Below are 18,490 nucleotides of genomic sequence, written 5' to 3' on the forward strand. Positions count from 1 at the left end.
CACGAGACGATGCATCTTAAGGAAAGCAAACTCAAAACTGGTGTGTGTTTTTTGGGGCGTGGCAGCTTTAACCAACACCTCTAATGTAATGATGTCGATTAGACTCTAAGTCGGCTGATTCCTGACTCCAATCAGCTATTGGAAAGGTAACAGGCTACACGTAGTTTTTCCACAGAATGTATTCACTTATAAACATTCTGCACTGTGTATGTTTACATGTTATGATCAATAAAAACATGAATTACATGTTTTATGCAATATTAAGCGGACTGTTTGTCCCTTGTTGTGACTTAGATGAAGATCAGAAAACATTTTATGTCCAATTTATTCAGAAATCCATGTAAACTCAACAGATTTCCATACTTTTTCTGTTTCTGTATCTTAACTGCGACTAAATGGAAAAAGTTGATCTTGCAGCCACATTTAACCAAACCGAACCAAAAGTTTCCATCTTACCTTCTCCAGCGAAGCAGCTCCTCTTAGGAAATACTGCCACTCTCCATCCGAGACTTCCCCACGCTGCTTCATGATCTCCACACACAACATGAAGCTGAAGATAACTTTATGCTGCTCGAAGAGGCCACGTGACACATTGACGTAGGAGTTGAGCAAGATTGCATCAAGAAGGATCTGAAGACGCTCTTCCAACTCACTGCTCTTCTCTGATGTCTCAATGGTTGTATTAAAGAGCTTAGTTAGGGGGAAACATGAAAAAGAAAAATAAGAATACATGGTGTGTGTGTGTGTAGATTGGAAAGTAAATCCTGGTTTTTCACTCCCACCTGTTTAAAGTATTTGAGTGAGAACTGGTACATTGGATCAATTTCAGAAAGACTGGCTACAACAAAGTACAAGACGGAGCCTCGGGTGGCTACAGGTCTGTAGCGCTCCCTTGCAGTGTTGATCATCAGCTCTGTGGCCTCTGCTTCCTCTAGACGGTGCTTTATGGCTTCTGATGTCACCTGAAATTAAAATGTAAAAATGACGGACAAATGCAGCAGCAAAAGAGAGATCGAAGAACGCCTGGGAGGAAAGCTATTTAAAAGAAAATGACAAAGTATGTGGACTTTAACATATTAAAATGATCCGTTTAGGAAATATAAAGCACAACATAACAGAGCAGAGCAAGGTCATCTATCTGCTAGTCCCTACCTTTGATTCCTGGAGAGTCTGAACTAACTCCTCATTGTCAAGAATATTCCCCTCAGAAGTGAACAGAAGCTTAAGGATGCGATTTTCAATATCCTTTAGCTGGTTGCGGTCATAGTTGATGCTCAGGATTAGGTCATTTCTCTGTTCCTCCAGATGTGGGCTCTCAAGACGAACAACATCACTAATAAGAAAAGTTTAAATGTGAATCACACGGTCTGGCCATTGTGGGAATCATGCTTTTTCTGTATGTGCGTACCTGAGCAGCTGGTCTTCTAAGCCTGACTTGGTCACTGTAAAGTTAATGATTGTAACTTTGATGCATACCTAGAAGGCAAATAAAACACAAGACAAACATTTTTACCTGTTCAGGTGAAAAAAGGTTTAGACAATTCTGTAAGTGGCAGCTTTTATTATTTCACTCCTCAGCTCTAATTTTTCATATTGAAACATTTCTTCATATTTAAATTCTTTTATGTCAGTATTTTTCAACTGTACTTGATGGATTACATCAGGCTATGTTTTTATACTATCTATTATTGCTGTCATCCTGCTGTGGTTGGAAAACTTGCATTTTTTGACCAGTACTGCTATTGTGGACTGGAGCAGGAGGCATTTATCAAGGAAAAAGAGAAATTCATACCAAGGGATCAGTCGTATCACTGCAGCTAATGAAGGATGAGTGAAAAATATTGATTATTTTGTGGAAATCTATTTTGTGTGTGGAATATGAAGCACTGCCATATACTCCCACTAGGCTCCTAAATATCAGAATCACTTCTTGTTTGCTTTGTTCGTTATTGAAACCACTCTCTTTCTGATTTGCCACCAGATTCTTTTTTTTAACTTTAAGTAAACCAGGGCTTTAATTTTTCAAGGAAGGATAGATGCTGATTTTTTTAATCAGAGGACCATTGATTACTTCAAAATAAATACAATACATTGCTTTTTCTGTCTACAGAGCACAATATTGTGATTCAAAGCATAATATAATAAGACTCAGCGAGTTAGCGGAAATGGTAGTATGTAGACAGCAAGGTTAGAAACTACTGACAGTTGACCTCAGCGGTCATGACAAGCAGTCACAACACCATGATAAAGCTACATAAGCTCTGATGTACCTTTTGCAAATCGCTACTCAGCACTGTTCACCGGTGCATCCAGAAATGAAACATGAAATCTGCTACTTAGAAGACATACAGGAACTTTGCACAGAAACCCTGCAAAGTTTTTGAACATGATTTCATCTCAGATGGACAAAAAACAGTGGACATGCTCAGAAACATGATCCAAATAACTGCTGACAATAGGCAGGTACTTTTGTACCCATGACATGGGGGACCTGCACATATAAGCATCTCTGATGCACACCAGCTAATTCCATTTGACTAATGGCAGCAGCACTTGAAATAAATGATGAAAAGGGAACACCACAGATCTTTGCCATTGTTTGATCTGAAAGTGTGCATCTTGTTCGTACCTCTGGCAGGTAGTGTGGATTGGCCATCTTAGTGGTCATATAGAACCTGAAGTTTTTATCGTAGTCGATCTCTGAGTCTCCAAGTCGGATCAGTGTGCGTCCTCCAGCCACAAATGTCTGCTTCAACAGGATGGGCTCTAGGACAGGGTCTAAAGTCTCCTTTAACTACAAACATTTAGTGTTAAGATATTAACAAATAGCTATTTTCATGTCACTTCTATACAAGTAATGTACAGTATTCTTGTTTAATGCTGCTTGTGGCGGTAACTTGTATTTCAAACACATAAATATGTTTAAAAAGAATTAAATTTCTGATTTAGCAGCTATTGTCATTGCAAATGTGGAGAGTGTGTACTTACATCCTCTAGCATTACAGGCATTCCCATCTGTATGGCATTCTCTAGTGTACGGAGGAAGGCTGGGTCTGTCAGCTTTGTCACTTTAAGTCCATGCTTGGTCTCCTTGGAGCGGATCCATCGATTGGCCTTTGAATGACAGAAGTGAGTTTTATCTATCTGATAAGATCTCTTTGCATAACTTGTATACAAAAAGAAAGTGTGTTAACACTTCATGAGAAAAGTTAAATTTTTTTTAGTATTGCTGTGTTAGAGAAACAAGTGAACAATATTAGTTCAGTGACATGGGAGTGTAGATTATAGAATCTTGCCTAATTTGTCATTTTATCCTGATCAGTTCAACATAAACAAATGATTTATTATGAAATGACATGAAAAACACGTTATTATCCTTTACTTTATCATGCCAAACATAACAGTTTGGATCTGTATGTGTAAAGATAAATTAAAAAACAGCTTTCAAGACATAAAGCACAACTCAAGTATGACAGAAGATAAAATTGGGACTGTCAGGATTTACGACATGGTTCGGTGTCAGGACCAAAAACTGTTGCTACAACAGTGTTTTTTAAGCTATAAATGCTCTTAAGCTGTATTTGCAGATTTGTCTTTATTACCAGGTGACACTGGGAATTGTTTGTTCAATGGTCTATGACCATGCGTGACTTTTGTTCTGAGAGAACTTTTCAGCTCTTTATCTTGGCATTGTAACCAGAGATTATAATCAAATGCGGTAAAATTACTGACACCAGGAATGTATAGAAAGAATGCTACTTACCTACAACCAAAAACCAACAACAGGCTTTTGTAAGGTCCTGATTACAACAGAAATATAAATACCCACCTATTCATTCATTTTCTATTCTGCTTGGAGGAGAGGCAGGATACACCCTGGACAGGTCTCCAGTCCATCACAGGGCCAACCAATAAATCAGTTACACATGGATCATAGTTTGTAGCTAACCTGATCTTGTGGATCGATCATGAGAGGCCAGCGGCGGCCTTTAGTCACCAGGATCCCATTCTCTGTAGAAACGGTATCGCGAGGCAACCCTTCTGAGTTCCACTGATGGATGATGTATGCATCACACAGGATGTTGATGAGGCTGAAGTTGGAACTAATGGGGATTTTCAGTTGCTGACATTGTTTTATCCACTGGTCAATTAGCTGAAAAAAGGAAGGACACCAGTCAAAGAGGATATTCAATCATTGGTGTGTTGTTCTGTTTGAAAGAGGGTTTGATTTTACACAACTTACTTAGCCTTTATCTTTTTATTTCAAGGTTTGATAATAACGCTTAAAAAGATTCAGTTTAATGCGATAGCATTGATAGGATTAAAGAACTACAGATACAGTCATGACAACAGACCCAGTTCATTCATGTTATGGCGAGTCTTGTTGTGAGGTGCAAGACTACAGTGCCTTTATACTAAACTGTTTTAGACATTGAAAGTCGTAAAAACTAGAATGTTTTGCATGATGCCGTACCTACCAGCTGTCTGTATTGAAATGTGAAAGCTCCATGGTAGGCCACACAGGCAGCTGCAATGAAGACATTTCCCACAACATTGATAATTTCTTGCTCAAATGAGGCTACGCTTTGTTCCCAGCGTACTTGCTCATCACCCAGAGAAGAGGTTAGCTTCCCTGCTCTTGTCAACCGAGCCTGAGTCAAAGCCATTTTGTTAACTTTATGGAAAGAAAAAAAAACGAGAAAAAGACATTGGCAAGGAAAAGGCTCATTTATAAATTACTTTCTATCCACTGAAAGCCTATTAGACATTCAACAATGTAACTTAAAATGGGCACAAGCCTCACCCAAATCTCCCTTTTCAGCAATGCTATTCTCAAACTGCTCCTCTAAAACCTTAATCTGGTCCTCCACCTCCTGAAGCTTTTGCTGTTTCTCCCTTAAGGTTTCCATGGTCAAATCCAGATCCTCCTGCAAGGGTTAGCATAGAGGAGAAGATGTGATTTAATGCAACAAATAAACTGGTGTTAACATGTATTAACACTTTAAAGGCTAACCTAACAATTTTACATCTGAATTCTTTATTTAGCCTTTTAGCCAAATTTAAAAGAAAAATTATATATATTTTTTTTTTGGTATTTTTAGCATTTATTACCATGTGATGAGTTAAAATGACAGCCTTCCAAGTATGTATTTGAGGGCACACATATAGAAACAGTGGTTATTCAATGTGATCTGTTGGCTTTACCAGGTTAAGTGATTTCAGCCTACTTCTCAATTGAACAAAAGTTAATTATGTAAACAATAAATCATAAAAACTTTAATCTGTATACAAAAACAAATTAAAACTATCAGTAGTGAAATCTATGCTACTGACCTGTGCTTTCGCCAGTTTTTTTCTTTTGGGTCCAACATCCTTGAGGACTCTTGAGTAAAGATCCATAGCTCTGACCCACATGCACATCGACTTACAGGCCTTAGATACTTTTTCCACCTAATACAAAAACACAATAAATTTCAACAAGTAATATTATACTCATGTATACTGTAAAATCAGGTTAAGAAGTCACAAAATCTGCATCGTATGAATAAACATGGCATACAGTGTAAATAATCTATTATTACAATTTAAGCTGTTATTTTTTACTAGCCATTCGAAGTCAGACATTTTCCCCACAATGCAATAACATATAATCAGTGTTGCTGAAAAATATCAGCACTTGGCATGAAATGTAAACAGACCTTCTCAGGAATGAAATCAGGATTGCTGATATATTTTTGCAGCTTCATGAGGATCTGGGGTTTGATGTTGTCCTTGTCATAGTCTGTCAAGTTCCTGAGGAAATTGGCATCTCCTAGTAATTGCTTGGCACTTAGCCAGTCTGGTCTGTGTGCAAAGAGGGAAACTTGTGAGGGGTTATAAAACAAAAAAGGGTGAAATATGCTAATCATGATGATTAATATGCGTTTATGTGTCGCAGAATTTATACTCTGGCAAAAATAATATGTAAAAAGATATTATGTAAGTATATTGTTAATTAGAGATTGTCAACTCTTTGCATTCATATCATTTAGGATATTCAGCAAACAATTGTCAAACTGTAATGTAAGAATTAAACTCTACATACAGATAACCAAAACAATCCAAGAGATATGCTAATACAATTCAATCACAAATTTTATAAACATCCTTCATAATGATAACATAACAGTTTAATTTAACTGATCAATGCAACTAAACGAGGAATTATAATCCCCTGGAAAGGAGTCGAAAGTTCCCCCTTATGATACCAAAACTGCTGCAACTCAGCACGAAATTCTCAAGATGTATGATCCTATTAGGCTGCTGTTTCTGCTTGATCAAACATACTGGAAAATATGGAATTTGGATGTCATGTTCCCCAAACTATTCCTGAACATTACTTCTGCTGGCAAACAAAGATGGCATATCAGATTCAGATTAAGTACATCAAGTCTTTTTAACAGAACATTATCACCATTCAACTTTTCCTCTGTAACATATTAAAGCTATTATATCCCCAGACACATGGAACACAGCAATCTGGAGATCCTTATGGCAGTACAGAAAAAGAGACTTACACGACCACTGAATCTCAGGAAAGATCCTCATGTCCTTGTGTTGTCTAATACATCCCAGGCACTGACACGTCAAGTGTTATAAGAACGTGAAAATGCTTCATATGTGTGTACTCTGATTATGTGGTCATCAGTGTAGGTATGATTTCACATTCTATGACACAGACAGTCAATAAAGATCCTAGAAAGTGCCAATGTCTAATATTCAGAACAATGGGTGAAAACAGATTAAGACAGATTAAGGTGGGATTGGATTTAGAGCAATAATCTAGTAGATTCATGACTGACAAAAGATACAAGTTGACACCTCTGTGAATGTCCTGGTATGGTGGGATAATCCCTCAGAATGCTAAATAGGAAATAGGTGGGATTAACTAAAACGGTTTCATAGAGATGCTAGAAAATACGAGAAAATACAAGCATAATCTATAGCATAATTCATATATATATATATATATATATATATATATATATATATATATATACACATATTATAATTCACATCTTTACAATAAAAGTATTGCGACGTCATATGGTTGAGGTGTTGGTTTTGTGTGTGTGTGTGTGTGTGTGTGTGTGTGTGTGTGTGTGGCAGCAATACACCTACTTATTGGAAGGAGTCCAATTACAAAAAAAACAAAAAAAACAAACCGATAACAGCTTTAATGTTAATAACTAAAAATGACAGTAATATAAAAGATGTCATCATAAAACTTTGAGAAAGTCAAATTTATTGTCATCACCATCAGCAATTATCTTTGATGAAGATGGTGAAGTGGATGATTGTGATTACAGTGATGGATGATGATGATTGGAACAAAACAGTGTGTGGAAATATTTTCATGTTTTTTTTATTCCTGTCTCTTCCCATTAATCTATTTGAGTCAAACTGGTTGAAGAGAAAAAAGGAGGGCTGGAGCTTACTGATTACATTTGCAGCCAATAATTGTACTAACTGACTAATATTCCCACATATTTACTGTCTTCATCAGAGTCAAAGTCACATTGGTCCAAGTATACACAGTAACTCATGTAGCTGATGAAAACAACAGATGATAACCACATTTCAAATGAAATACAGTTAACTTTGTTAAAAGGTTAAGTTCAACACTTGTTAGAGGAGTGATTTTTACTGGAAAGGGATTCATACTGACTTGCAGTTGAGCAGGATGCAGACAGCCTCCATGACGGTCATGACTAACTCTGGAGGTTTGGTGAACACCTTGATCTCAGAGATGTCTGCTTTGTCCAAAGAATTCAGGGCTTTATTGGCACCTTCCAGGGCTGGCAGAGCTTCATCCAGATCCCGCTGTGCATCATCTGCAATTGCTTGGGTGTTTTCAGCCTTCACCTTGGCCAAGGCCTCATCCTCTTTCACTACTTTACGCACCTGTAGTAAAATGATATTGTTGCATCAAAGGTTTCGAAACAATACAGCAACGGAAAAATGTTGTTGTTCTTTACCATGTCGGACACAGATTTCTGACATGTGTATGATAACTCAGCACAGACAGACCTCGTCGGCTCTTTCCTGATCAACAGCCAGTTTCTCCATAAGGGCATCAACATCAATGGATTTCTGTTTTAAAACTGGCTCCAAAGCAGAAAGGTCCACTTTCATTTTGTCCACGAGCACATTGGTCTCGAGCAGCTTTGTTAGGCCATTCTTCACACGGTCCCTGGCCTGCAGTCAGACAGAACATATACATCCATTACCTCCTGCCTGACAGAAACTGGCTAACAGTTAGCTGATCACCCATTTCCTCTTCCACCAAGTTACATGATAATTTAATGGCAACACCTCAATTCACAACTGTTCACTAACAGTCACTAAATATACCTGAATCAGCTCCTGTCTCTTTTTGTCCAGCATGTTCAGGTAGAGATTGATGAGTTCCAGATAGGAGGCAGGTGTAGTGTAATACCGACGTCTCAGCTCAGAGTAAAAGCGCTCAGCCATGTCGGTGACACTCACATGGATCTCCACACACATGGCCGAGAAGCTCTGCTTCAGCTCCTTACTGCCAAAGTCTATGTCCTGGAAAAAGGCCTGAGAGACAGATAGCAGCGCCTCCCGAGGCCACTATGCAGCATGACATGCAAGGGATAAGAGGAAGGGAAGACAGAGTTTGAGGTGAATGTAAATAAAAATATAGAATTGAATTTTTCTCCTGGTAATTCAACCTGGGATTTAGCATAGAATGTACTAAAGATATAATTCATGATCTTTTAAAATAATCAGTATTAGACAAAAAAAAAAAAAAAAATGTAAAAATTGCTTCAGTCTGAAAGTCACAAACAAAAGGAAAAGGCTGAACAACAGCAGGAAGAAAATGGTGGATGACAGAAAGGATGGAAGAAAAAGAACATTCATGTAAAAAAAAAAAGAGGGGAGGGAATATTGCTGGAGAAAAAGTTAGAAAGATCAGATTTTCATGAAGCTTCCTGGACCAGTAGCATAGTAATAGTGGCAAACCAGTGAAAGAATGATCCTAGTTTCTGTAACCTGTTTTTATTACCTCCACCAAGGAAGTTATGTTTTTATCAGTGTTTATCTGTTTGTGTTCAAGATAACTCAAAAAGTTATGGAAAGATTTTTATGAAATTTTCAGGACTTGTTGGGAATATGAAAAGGAATAACTGATTAAATTCTGGTGGTGATCCAGATCACTGTTTGGATCCAGGAATTTTTTAAAAGATTCTTTAACATTGTCCTCGGCAGAGGTTTGCGCTCTCTGAGTGCTTTTCTAGACTGTGTATGTACCAAAGTCAAAATAATGATATGATTTCCCCTTTCATCCAGAAACCTAAAGTAAAGATGTAAACATGTGTGGTCAGTACAGTGTGAGCTGTCCAGGCATACCTGCACAAACCAGTCGATGGTGCAGCAGTTCACCAGGGATGGAAACATGCGACAACGAGCTCTGAAGGCATCCCCCACAGGGCTCATACACAGAACAATGTGCAGCTTCTCCCGTACGCGAGAGATGAAATACTGGAATACCTGAGGGCATCATGACACACATCTACAGGAGTCCACATATCTGGAGGGTTCGTCTCAGCAGGCAGAAAACATTTCAGTCTGATGTTTTCTTTCTGTTTGCTCGGAGGGCACTGAATTTACATAACTTCTCTTGAGCAGAGTGTACATAAATATTTTGGCTCATTGTGGAAAAACAATGTTTACTTGTGTTGTTTCCAGATATTACGATTCTTAAGGCAGCTTATGTGTGCTTTTGCCTTTTTAGCCTTTAGAAATCCAAAGCTTTATCTTCTCAGATTCAGTGGCTGAGGAATGAGTAAATTTTGGGGTTTTTTTTCAGAAATCGCTGAGTTTTTAGAAGCTCTCAAGTGCAGATGTATCATATGGGTACTGAACATACAATACTGTTCCAGATTTCAGGTTTGCATAAATATTAATATAAACTGTCATGTTTTTCTTCCCTGACCTGATGGCACTCATCAGCTGGAACTCAGTCCACTTGGGGCTTCCTGACTGTCACTGCCAAGTTCCCTGTGCTCATCAGCCTTATTTAGTCCACTTGTTTTGCCCATTTTGTCATGACTCACAGCCTACGTAAACACTCTCCAGTCTTTTCCCCTCTGCCAGATTATCAGTAGATCATGTCTAGTCGTCCAGAATTCAATAGATTGTTGCAAGTTGCCAACCTTTTCACGTCCCTGGATTACCCTCCTTGCTCTGTTCACGATGGACTCCTTTAACCTCACGGATTTTCTGGACCCATACCCTTGCCTTGTTTATGGACCGCCTCGCCTATCATCCTGGCTAAATACTTGCTTTATCATAATCTTGACCTCTTGCCTCCCTCCTAACCATGTCTCTAGAACCAGGACTCTCTCAGCTGTTCATTCTGCAGGACTGATCCTCTGACTCTTCGCCTCATCTCTCATTCCTCATCTTAAAATAAAATGGTTGTTGTTCATGACTCCTTTTGTGTTTGGCTGAATTTCCTAACAGTTATTCATCACAAACACCAAGTTCCCGTTGCAAGTCAGTAGAACACTAGCATAAAATGTCAACATTAGGATATGTTTCACAACAAAATGACTGCAAAGCACATTAGAGACAAGATCAATTCAAACCAGTTTGCTCTGATTTGAATTAAAAACACATCCACAGTAGTCTAAATGATAAAAACTGATCGAACAAGCCAATTCATCAGAAAAGACCCTGAACAGGTCACCAGGAGAGCAAATTCAGTTTCATTAGAAAAAAAAGTCCAAACTTATGTGCCTATGTTTAACAATGTTTCTTAAAAAGAAAACATTTTATTTTTAACGGTGTTTGTCATGGACCTCTGGGCTCTGTTTCTTTCCTTTCACCCGTGTGTGTTTGTGTGGAAGCAGTTGTTTCCTCAGCTGACAGGTTCAGAAAGGAATCTTTCATCAACACTGCCATCCATGTACTCATCACACCAGTAGTATATCTAACTCATGAGAGACCTGCTTGGACCGTTTCATCCCAAAAATACCGGAAACGCCTTCCCACCAGGTCCAGAGCTATGCCTACCTCCCTTTAGATCATCTGGACAAGCCTTAGATCATCTGTTAGCTAATGGATCCCACTAGTTCTCTGGACTGTTTTTTGCACAAAAATAAAGTTCTGATTTTCAGCTTTTGATCCCACCCTGCTCTTTGGGTCTGCAATCTTACCCATGTGACAGTGTTAGTCATTTGCATTGCAGTCTGCAGAGCTACAAAGCTGCCTAAACAGAAAAATCAACATATAAGTCATATTGCAATTTCACTAAATGGTGACTTATGAGCCACTAGATATGCCTGATAATACCATTCCTATTGAAGCTAGCGTTTGTTTTTCTATCGGGATGCAGGCAGCAGCAGTTGAGCTGTGTGTGTGATTACACATCAACAACTCACTCAAGTGGTTAATTTATTTCTCTTTCTCTCTGTGTTATCTAGGCTCTGTTGTCAGAGTGTGGAAGTTTACGTAAAATGTGCTGAGATACCTGTGCATGGTTGTGTGTAGCAGTTTACAGAAGTATAGACTCATGTGAAACAGAAAGCAAATAACGTTCATTTCATCATGTCCTGTACTGTTCATTCAAAATTGTTCCAACTTTGCCTTTAAATACTGTTCAAGAGTTTGTATTGTATTTAAATGCTACTGTTTTTATCTCTGAACATGCGTGACACTCTAAAGCCCTGATCTACTGCAAATTCCCTGCACATGCGAAAATAAGTACAGTCTGATAAATTCGCTCCCATAAAGCATTTATTTGTGTGGCAGATTTCTTTGCTGTATGTCAGGTTTTCTCTCCAAAACTCGCCTGGCTGCAAACCACAAAATACGCAAATACTTCATTCAAACAGGAAGTCCTGCTGCCCATTTAGTCTTTGTGAATCATCCGCAAACCGTGGGTTAGACCCGTGTGCAAAATTCTAGATATCACATACAAAATGGGATCTTAGTAGATCTGAACCTTAGAGTATAATTACTTGTACATATGTACAGTCAGTGTATTCTGTATAAAATTTTCCCTGTCAGAATGTTTTCTACAGCCTTGTATATATTTATGTTTGTGCAAACCTCATCTCTGTTCTCTTCACTGATTCCAGCCTCTCTGGCTTTAGGGCGGGTAGCTGCCAGCACATGTTCGAGTTCATCTTTCTCAAAAAGGTTAGGAACTTCACCGGAGTTTAGCATATTGTTAATATCTTCCAGAAACTCTTCAACTATGATCTAAAAAAAAAGAAAAGAACGTGGATGTAAAGACTAATTTAAAAAATTCAAATCACGAATATTTTCCACTTTGTAGTAAAATCTTTCATTCATACCTGAGTATCTGTAAAGAGAAACACCATATCTTTTCCCTCCACTCCAGCCATTTTGTAGAGCCTTCTTAAGTCTTCATGGAAGCTGTCGTAGTTGTAGCCTCGGCTCAGCTCAATCTCAAAGCAGCGGTAACCACACATGTGAGCCGCCAGTCGTGTGAGTGACTGCTTGCCTGTACCTCCCACCCCCACTAGTAAGGCATTGCCTCTCTCCTGGCGAATCATACGGGCAATTCTAAAAAGTTAAGAGGTAATCTTATTGTTAAGTTTGCAAGAAATTAATACACATAGCAATTAATTCCATTACACCATATATACTTTCACAGTCTGTGAGGAAACTACAGATACTTTGAGGAGATCATGAAAAGCAGTCATGCAATCATTTGAAAAAAAAAAAAAAAAAAAAAAGAGTCTGGTTACTTTTAACACATATTATAAAACCCACTAGAATTGATTTGCTTTCGACCAGTTATAAGACATTGACTGTATTGATTTTATGGTTTTTATAATAGAACAGGGGTGTCCAAAGTCGGTTCTTGAGGGCTGCTGTCCTGCGTATTTTCAATGTATTTCAGAATTGCGGTCCTCAAGGACCGGAGCTGGACACCCCTGTTGTAGAAATTTGTCTTTAAATTCTTTTTTTTTATTGTTTTTTTTTTTTTCAGTCATTTTAATACAGCATTGTTTCTACCATGGTTGTGATAAGTAAGGATTAAACAGCGAGGAGCCATGCATTAGACAGTTATAATGCCCTTGGTGGAGTGAGTCTAGGTGTTCTAGACTCCGAGTTGTGCATTATAACCATCTAATGCATGGATTTGAGTTGTTTATTCTGCTTATACCATGGTCCCACACAGTAAACATTTTATAACAAATGTTATTTTCATTTTACAAAACTTGCTAAATGTGCTAAAGTAAAGCAACTATTTCATGTTGGCCTCATTGTCCTTTTTATGCTGAACATCTGCTGCCAAGCTACAGAGCATTTCTCTTCTTCACCTGTCAAAAGCTGATCTGAATCAGTTGATTTACGCGTTGTGGTGGTGACACCCGTAACGGAGTGATATTACAGTGATTTAACTCACCAAAGTACGTGTGCGTCTATACGACAATATGCACGCCAGTTGTCAGTGGGATTATCACTGACCATGGTATAAAGTGTTTTATAAAAAAAGCTACGATGATATTATAAAATGGAATACAGCGTTTAAAAAATGTCAAGCGAGAAGCTTTAAGCAATTTCCTCTGCATCTGAAAGTCTAGCGACATCATGAATGCATCTTTACACACACATTTACTTGGCATAAACATGCTGCGGGAGGAATTGTAGAATTGTTTTACAGATGCTGATGTGTACTCATTAGTAGAATCATGAATGTTGGGCTGAAATTTCCAGCTTTAAGGAGGCTGAATGCCTCGCTGTAATGATGAACAATAAACTTGGATATTGCTCTTTGTATTTGTGCATGTGCGAGTTTGTATGCCTCTGTCAGCATAGACTTGACAATGGGGACTAAGGCACAGTTTATTGTGAATACAAGTGGATGTTGCTTCTATGAAAACAACTGCATAAGAATAGAACCTAATAAACATATCAGCACAATGCCAAAGGTCAAAGGAATCAAATTAAAGATAAAAAATCATAGTATGTAAATGTTAGTCATTTAACTAATGAATCTGCATTATTGTAAGAACTCCTTCAAGATAAATGCAATCATGGTAGATATTTCAATTATTTGGCTCTTGGTGCATAAAATATAGGAAGTTTAATGGAGTGAAATCAAAGAGGAATTAATATGGGTGCAGTTTCTGTGAGCAAAATGGCTCTAAGGTTTGATAGATCATATTGTAGGTGATAAATTAATATATTTACATTTTCTCCTTTCAACACATGCAGAATAGTGTGTAAACTCCCCATATTAAATATTCATTCACGTAGACATACTAACTGGATGCAGACGTGCTATTTTGCCCCTTTAAAAGATGCAACCCTTACTGTGTGCTGTTAGTAAATCAGCTTGTAATTCCTTTTGCATGTGCAGTAATGTTGTACATGTCTTAGTGCTCGCAACCTTTAGTAGATCCAGGCCATTGTCATTAGAGCTCCAAAATGCAGCAGAATATCTTCTAAGATTTCTCTTTTTAAAAAGCAATGTCTCTATTGTTGCAACTTTCTAAAGTTAAATCCATCAGTCACCAAGTAAGATGTCACCTGGAAGGGAATGTGGTGCAAGCTCAAACACACCTGGAGACATGCTCAATAGCATCCTGGAAGAAGACCAGTTTGACGTCCTTGGAGAAGACGATGTTGTAATCATTGAGATAGTCCTGGAGAACAGCTTGGATCTTGTTTATGTCTATCAGTTCCTCATAGTGACGATCTTCTTGTTCTGCACCAATCTACACAAGATATTAGATGGACAGAGGAAAGAATAAACAAACCCTGTGGGGTGTTTCTGTAAATATAATGCTTTAAGGTAGACTCCTACCTTAATAAAGTCCCCAAAAATGATGGGCTGATTCATGAAGTATGATGCCTCCAAGTTAATTCCAAAATATCTGTCTGTCAGGAAGAGAGAGAGGGTCACACAAAATTCCATCACAAAAAGTGAAATGCAAAAACTTGCAAAATACATTCTGTATTCTGCAAGTAGGCTCTGAGGACAGTTTTGAGGATGCTCTTACTGGCCATCTCACAGACGATTCTGTGGAAATAGGTCTTATCTTGGCTGTTGATGAGTCGGTCATGAAATACCCGCTGACATTCATGGCAGAAGAGACGAAAGATCTGATTCTTGTTTCGTACTTGATTTGGCTCACACTGCAGTATACCTGAGCACCGTGATAGGTTCAGAAGAATGGAGAGAAAAAGGATGGATTGTGTAATAGTTTGTGATAAATATTCAGACAAGAAGGAAGGTGAGTGATTTAAAACACATTCTGTATGCTCCATACAATACTGCAGGGCATTGCGAGTTTCAACCATGTTTTACTTTTTTCTGTTTTTTACAGATAGTGTGTCGACAAAAGGAGTAGAAACCTATTCAACGCATTTTTATGCTGTGGTTATGCCTGCTGGGTAAGAAAGGAAAGCAGGAAGGGGGAAGAGGTGAAGGAATGCTGTTACATTCAATTAAGAAGCCTGAGGCAGAGCGGCGGTGTATAAATGTTGGTAATGCAGCTTGAAGAGATAAATTATCAGAGCAACTCACGCTGTGGAAGAATAAAGATTTAGCCACTCCTCACACGGGGAATCTCTTGCAACGTCTGAGTGGCATTGAGGATGGAGCATTTGTACTGAGAGCTGCACTTTACCACTAAACGTATCCCAGATTCACACTAATGGAAGTTTGTTACATACCTGTGCCATCTTATGCACAGATTTTTCTTCTTTTTTCTGTCGCTTTAACTACAACTCTGATTATCTGTTAAATCTCCACTGACAGTTTAAGCCTTACCTTGGACACATTTTGAGAGGTCCCTCAGATTAAAGACATAGTGGGACTTTGCTGGAGTGGGAAGCAGATCAAGACTCAAACGCTTATAAATTTCCACAGCAGCATCCACAATCTGTTCAGCAAAATCTTTCACTTCTTGGGGAAAATCACTGAGGAAACCGTTCAGGATGGCCTGGAGTGAAAGTGATGGCAACAGGAAGTGGTAATGAACGTTAGAGGAGACATAAACAGCCATATATGGACAACCAATTCTAAGACACGGGATGAAATGAAAATATTATAAAGTGACCCTTGAAAAAGGGCCACGCTTGTGCATCATGAGAACTTCAGAACAGATTTTTCTATAAGAACCAACAAACAATCGATTTTAGCTTAAATCGAGTTAGCTTGTGATTTCAGACACAAATCATTGTAATCACATATCACGAGAACAAAGAAAAAGTAACTTTTGTTAAGAAGCTGGAACAGAATAAGAAGGGGAAAAACAAGTTTTTGTATTGTGCATGTGTGTATCATGGGGTGTGTGAGTGTGAGTGTTTGGGTGCATGTATGAGTCCTAACTTTAAAAATATGCTTCAGGCTTTGTTCAGAGGGTGTTGGCAAGCACAGCATGCTGAAGTGGCGAATTAATCGGGGGGTCACAGGGTTGCGTCCCCCTCCCGGAGGAGCACATGCTGCTGCAATAGTCATTTCCTGTAGGACAAGAACACAAACGATGTGGAAGAGAACAGAGGTGTTGAAATCAAAAACAGATAAAGGCATAAAACATAAACATGTTTCCCCTCAGTCTGTATCATCACATTCAACAGTAAGCAATAAATGGATTTTTGCTGCTATATACTGGTATTTCATCATTAGTAAAACACAGAATAGATAAATAGCTTAAAAATAGTTTAAAAAAGAGACACAAATACTGTTATTTCAGCAACCGACCACACTGAAATAACATTTATATTATTAACAGTGATTCAAATCATAAACTTTTAGTTTTAATTTGAGAGTAACAACAGCTGATTTGGAGGAAATCTTTAGAAAAGACTGATATTAAATATGTCAAAACATTTTATAGTTAACCGATTGAATTTATTATTTATTATTAAAAAAAAAAAACTTTCATAAGTAAACGGGTTGCTTCTTTTATTATTATTTTTTTTTAATCATTATTTCCGTGTGTGTCTAGTAGCTTTTGGAAGTTGTTGATGAAAACAGCATATGGACAATGCAACACGAAAAAGTCTGGACATCAGCAAAAGACAATAATGATGGATAATTGAGATAGCAAAGAAAGACAACTTCACAACATTAGGCAAAGTAAAATACTATCTACAAGGGTTCACCATAAGGACCAGTAATTCCAGTGCCTTACAAACACAAAGACCACATTAGACCTAAATGGTGATGGTTTGACAGAGCACATGATCCAAAACTACCATATTGCCTCTTCGGCAGAATGAAGGAAATGTTTCACAAACCTATCTTTGAAAATAATTATACAAGTCATTTTCTGGACCTAAATAATGCAAGTATTCTAAATCCAGATAACAAATCTTCATGAAAATCTTTTCCTCTATGAATATATCATTAGCTAACGTAATAAGGTAACATAATGTGTGCAATCAGACATATAAAGGACTGGCCTTGGGAGTAGGAAGGCCCCTCCCATCTCTATTTGTCTTGTGCCACGCTGTTTCAGGCTCTGGCCAGAGTGTCAGACCCTTCAAGCTTCTACAAAATCGATAACCTAAACGGTATTGCACAAGTAAATACAGAAAACAGAATGTAAATGCAATCTAGAAATTTGGGTCCCCAACGTTAACCCACAGCGTATCAGATAGATGAGTTTTCTCACAAAAACAGACAGACTTCATTAAAACAGCAGCGCTGGGAAATTAAACTCACGCTGACTGAGTAAATGCATAATTTAAACATCTATATCTACACTTTTACCTTTGCAGAAAAGAATAGCTTAAGTCTAAGATACTAACATTTCTCTACAACCGGTCTTCTACAAGGTTAGATGATGACATTAATTTATTTTTAAATTCTGCAAGTCAAAAGCATGCAGACCTAGATTTGTACTTGATATATGACAAAGCCTGCAGAGTAGATTTCTCCGTCTGGTTTAAGCAACTCTAAGACTCTACTCACTGAAGGCTGAAAGGGTTGTACTACAAGACAATCCTAACATATACCTGGATCTCCTTCCAGAAGAACTTGTTTCTGTCATAGAAGCCAGAAAAGTCCTGGAACTGACGCAGCAGTTCAACTGGTGGCTGAGAGCCATAACTGTCCAACTTTGGCATATTCAGGTCATCCACAAAGACCACCAGTTTCTTGTTAGCAGGAGGACCTACAGGAAGGATGAGAGAGAGTGGTAAAAGGTAAAGATGAAAGACTGAACAGATGTATATACTGATCGGTGGATGGATGGATGGAGTTACTGTGTAGATGGACAGTTAAGGACAGCTGTACAAACAAATAGATAATTGTCACAGAAAGAAATCAAAACATGTTTTTCAGCCTCGTGTGAATACTTTTGGGATGATCTAGGAAACAGTTATCAAAACATATTGCTTCTCCAGCATTTTGGAGCTGTTGTAAGGATGGATTGGAGATGAGTTACGTATCGTAACAGCTGAGATCCCCCAGATGTGCTGTCCTAGT

General features: G+C 38.2%; 1 protein-coding gene across 1 annotated transcript in view; it reads right to left on the minus strand.

Annotated features, from left to right (window-relative positions):
* The window catches only part of dnah6 (dynein, axonemal, heavy chain 6), a gene marked incomplete at both ends in the record, with an annotated part of 62,088 nt that overhangs the window by 12,850 nt on the left and 30,748 nt on the right, over positions 1–18,490 (minus strand). The window contains 23 exons of the mRNA XM_079265101.1: positions 457–690; positions 783–962; positions 1,153–1,333; positions 1,409–1,476; positions 2,630–2,794; positions 2,989–3,114; positions 3,950–4,153; positions 4,479–4,675; positions 4,805–4,928; positions 5,335–5,451; positions 5,700–5,844; positions 7,709–7,944; positions 8,071–8,238; positions 8,395–8,637; positions 9,418–9,558; positions 12,124–12,276; positions 12,372–12,603; positions 14,614–14,768; positions 14,858–14,931; positions 15,054–15,200; positions 15,827–15,998; positions 16,388–16,519; positions 18,019–18,176. Coding sequence (XP_079121227.1) covers positions 457–690; positions 783–962; positions 1,153–1,333; positions 1,409–1,476; positions 2,630–2,794; positions 2,989–3,114; positions 3,950–4,153; positions 4,479–4,675; positions 4,805–4,928; positions 5,335–5,451; positions 5,700–5,844; positions 7,709–7,944; positions 8,071–8,238; positions 8,395–8,637; positions 9,418–9,558; positions 12,124–12,276; positions 12,372–12,603; positions 14,614–14,768; positions 14,858–14,931; positions 15,054–15,200; positions 15,827–15,998; positions 16,388–16,519; positions 18,019–18,176 — 3,752 coding nt within the window. The remainder of the gene's footprint in view (positions 1–456; positions 691–782; positions 963–1,152; positions 1,334–1,408; positions 1,477–2,629; positions 2,795–2,988; positions 3,115–3,949; positions 4,154–4,478; positions 4,676–4,804; positions 4,929–5,334; positions 5,452–5,699; positions 5,845–7,708; positions 7,945–8,070; positions 8,239–8,394; positions 8,638–9,417; positions 9,559–12,123; positions 12,277–12,371; positions 12,604–14,613; positions 14,769–14,857; positions 14,932–15,053; positions 15,201–15,826; positions 15,999–16,387; positions 16,520–18,018; positions 18,177–18,490) is intronic.

The sequence above is a fragment of the Telmatherina bonti genome, assembly GCF_933228915.1.
Source record: "Telmatherina bonti genome assembly, chromosome: 3".
In the NCBI taxonomy this organism is placed as follows: Eukaryota; Metazoa; Chordata; class Actinopteri; order Atheriniformes; family Telmatherinidae; genus Telmatherina; species Telmatherina bonti.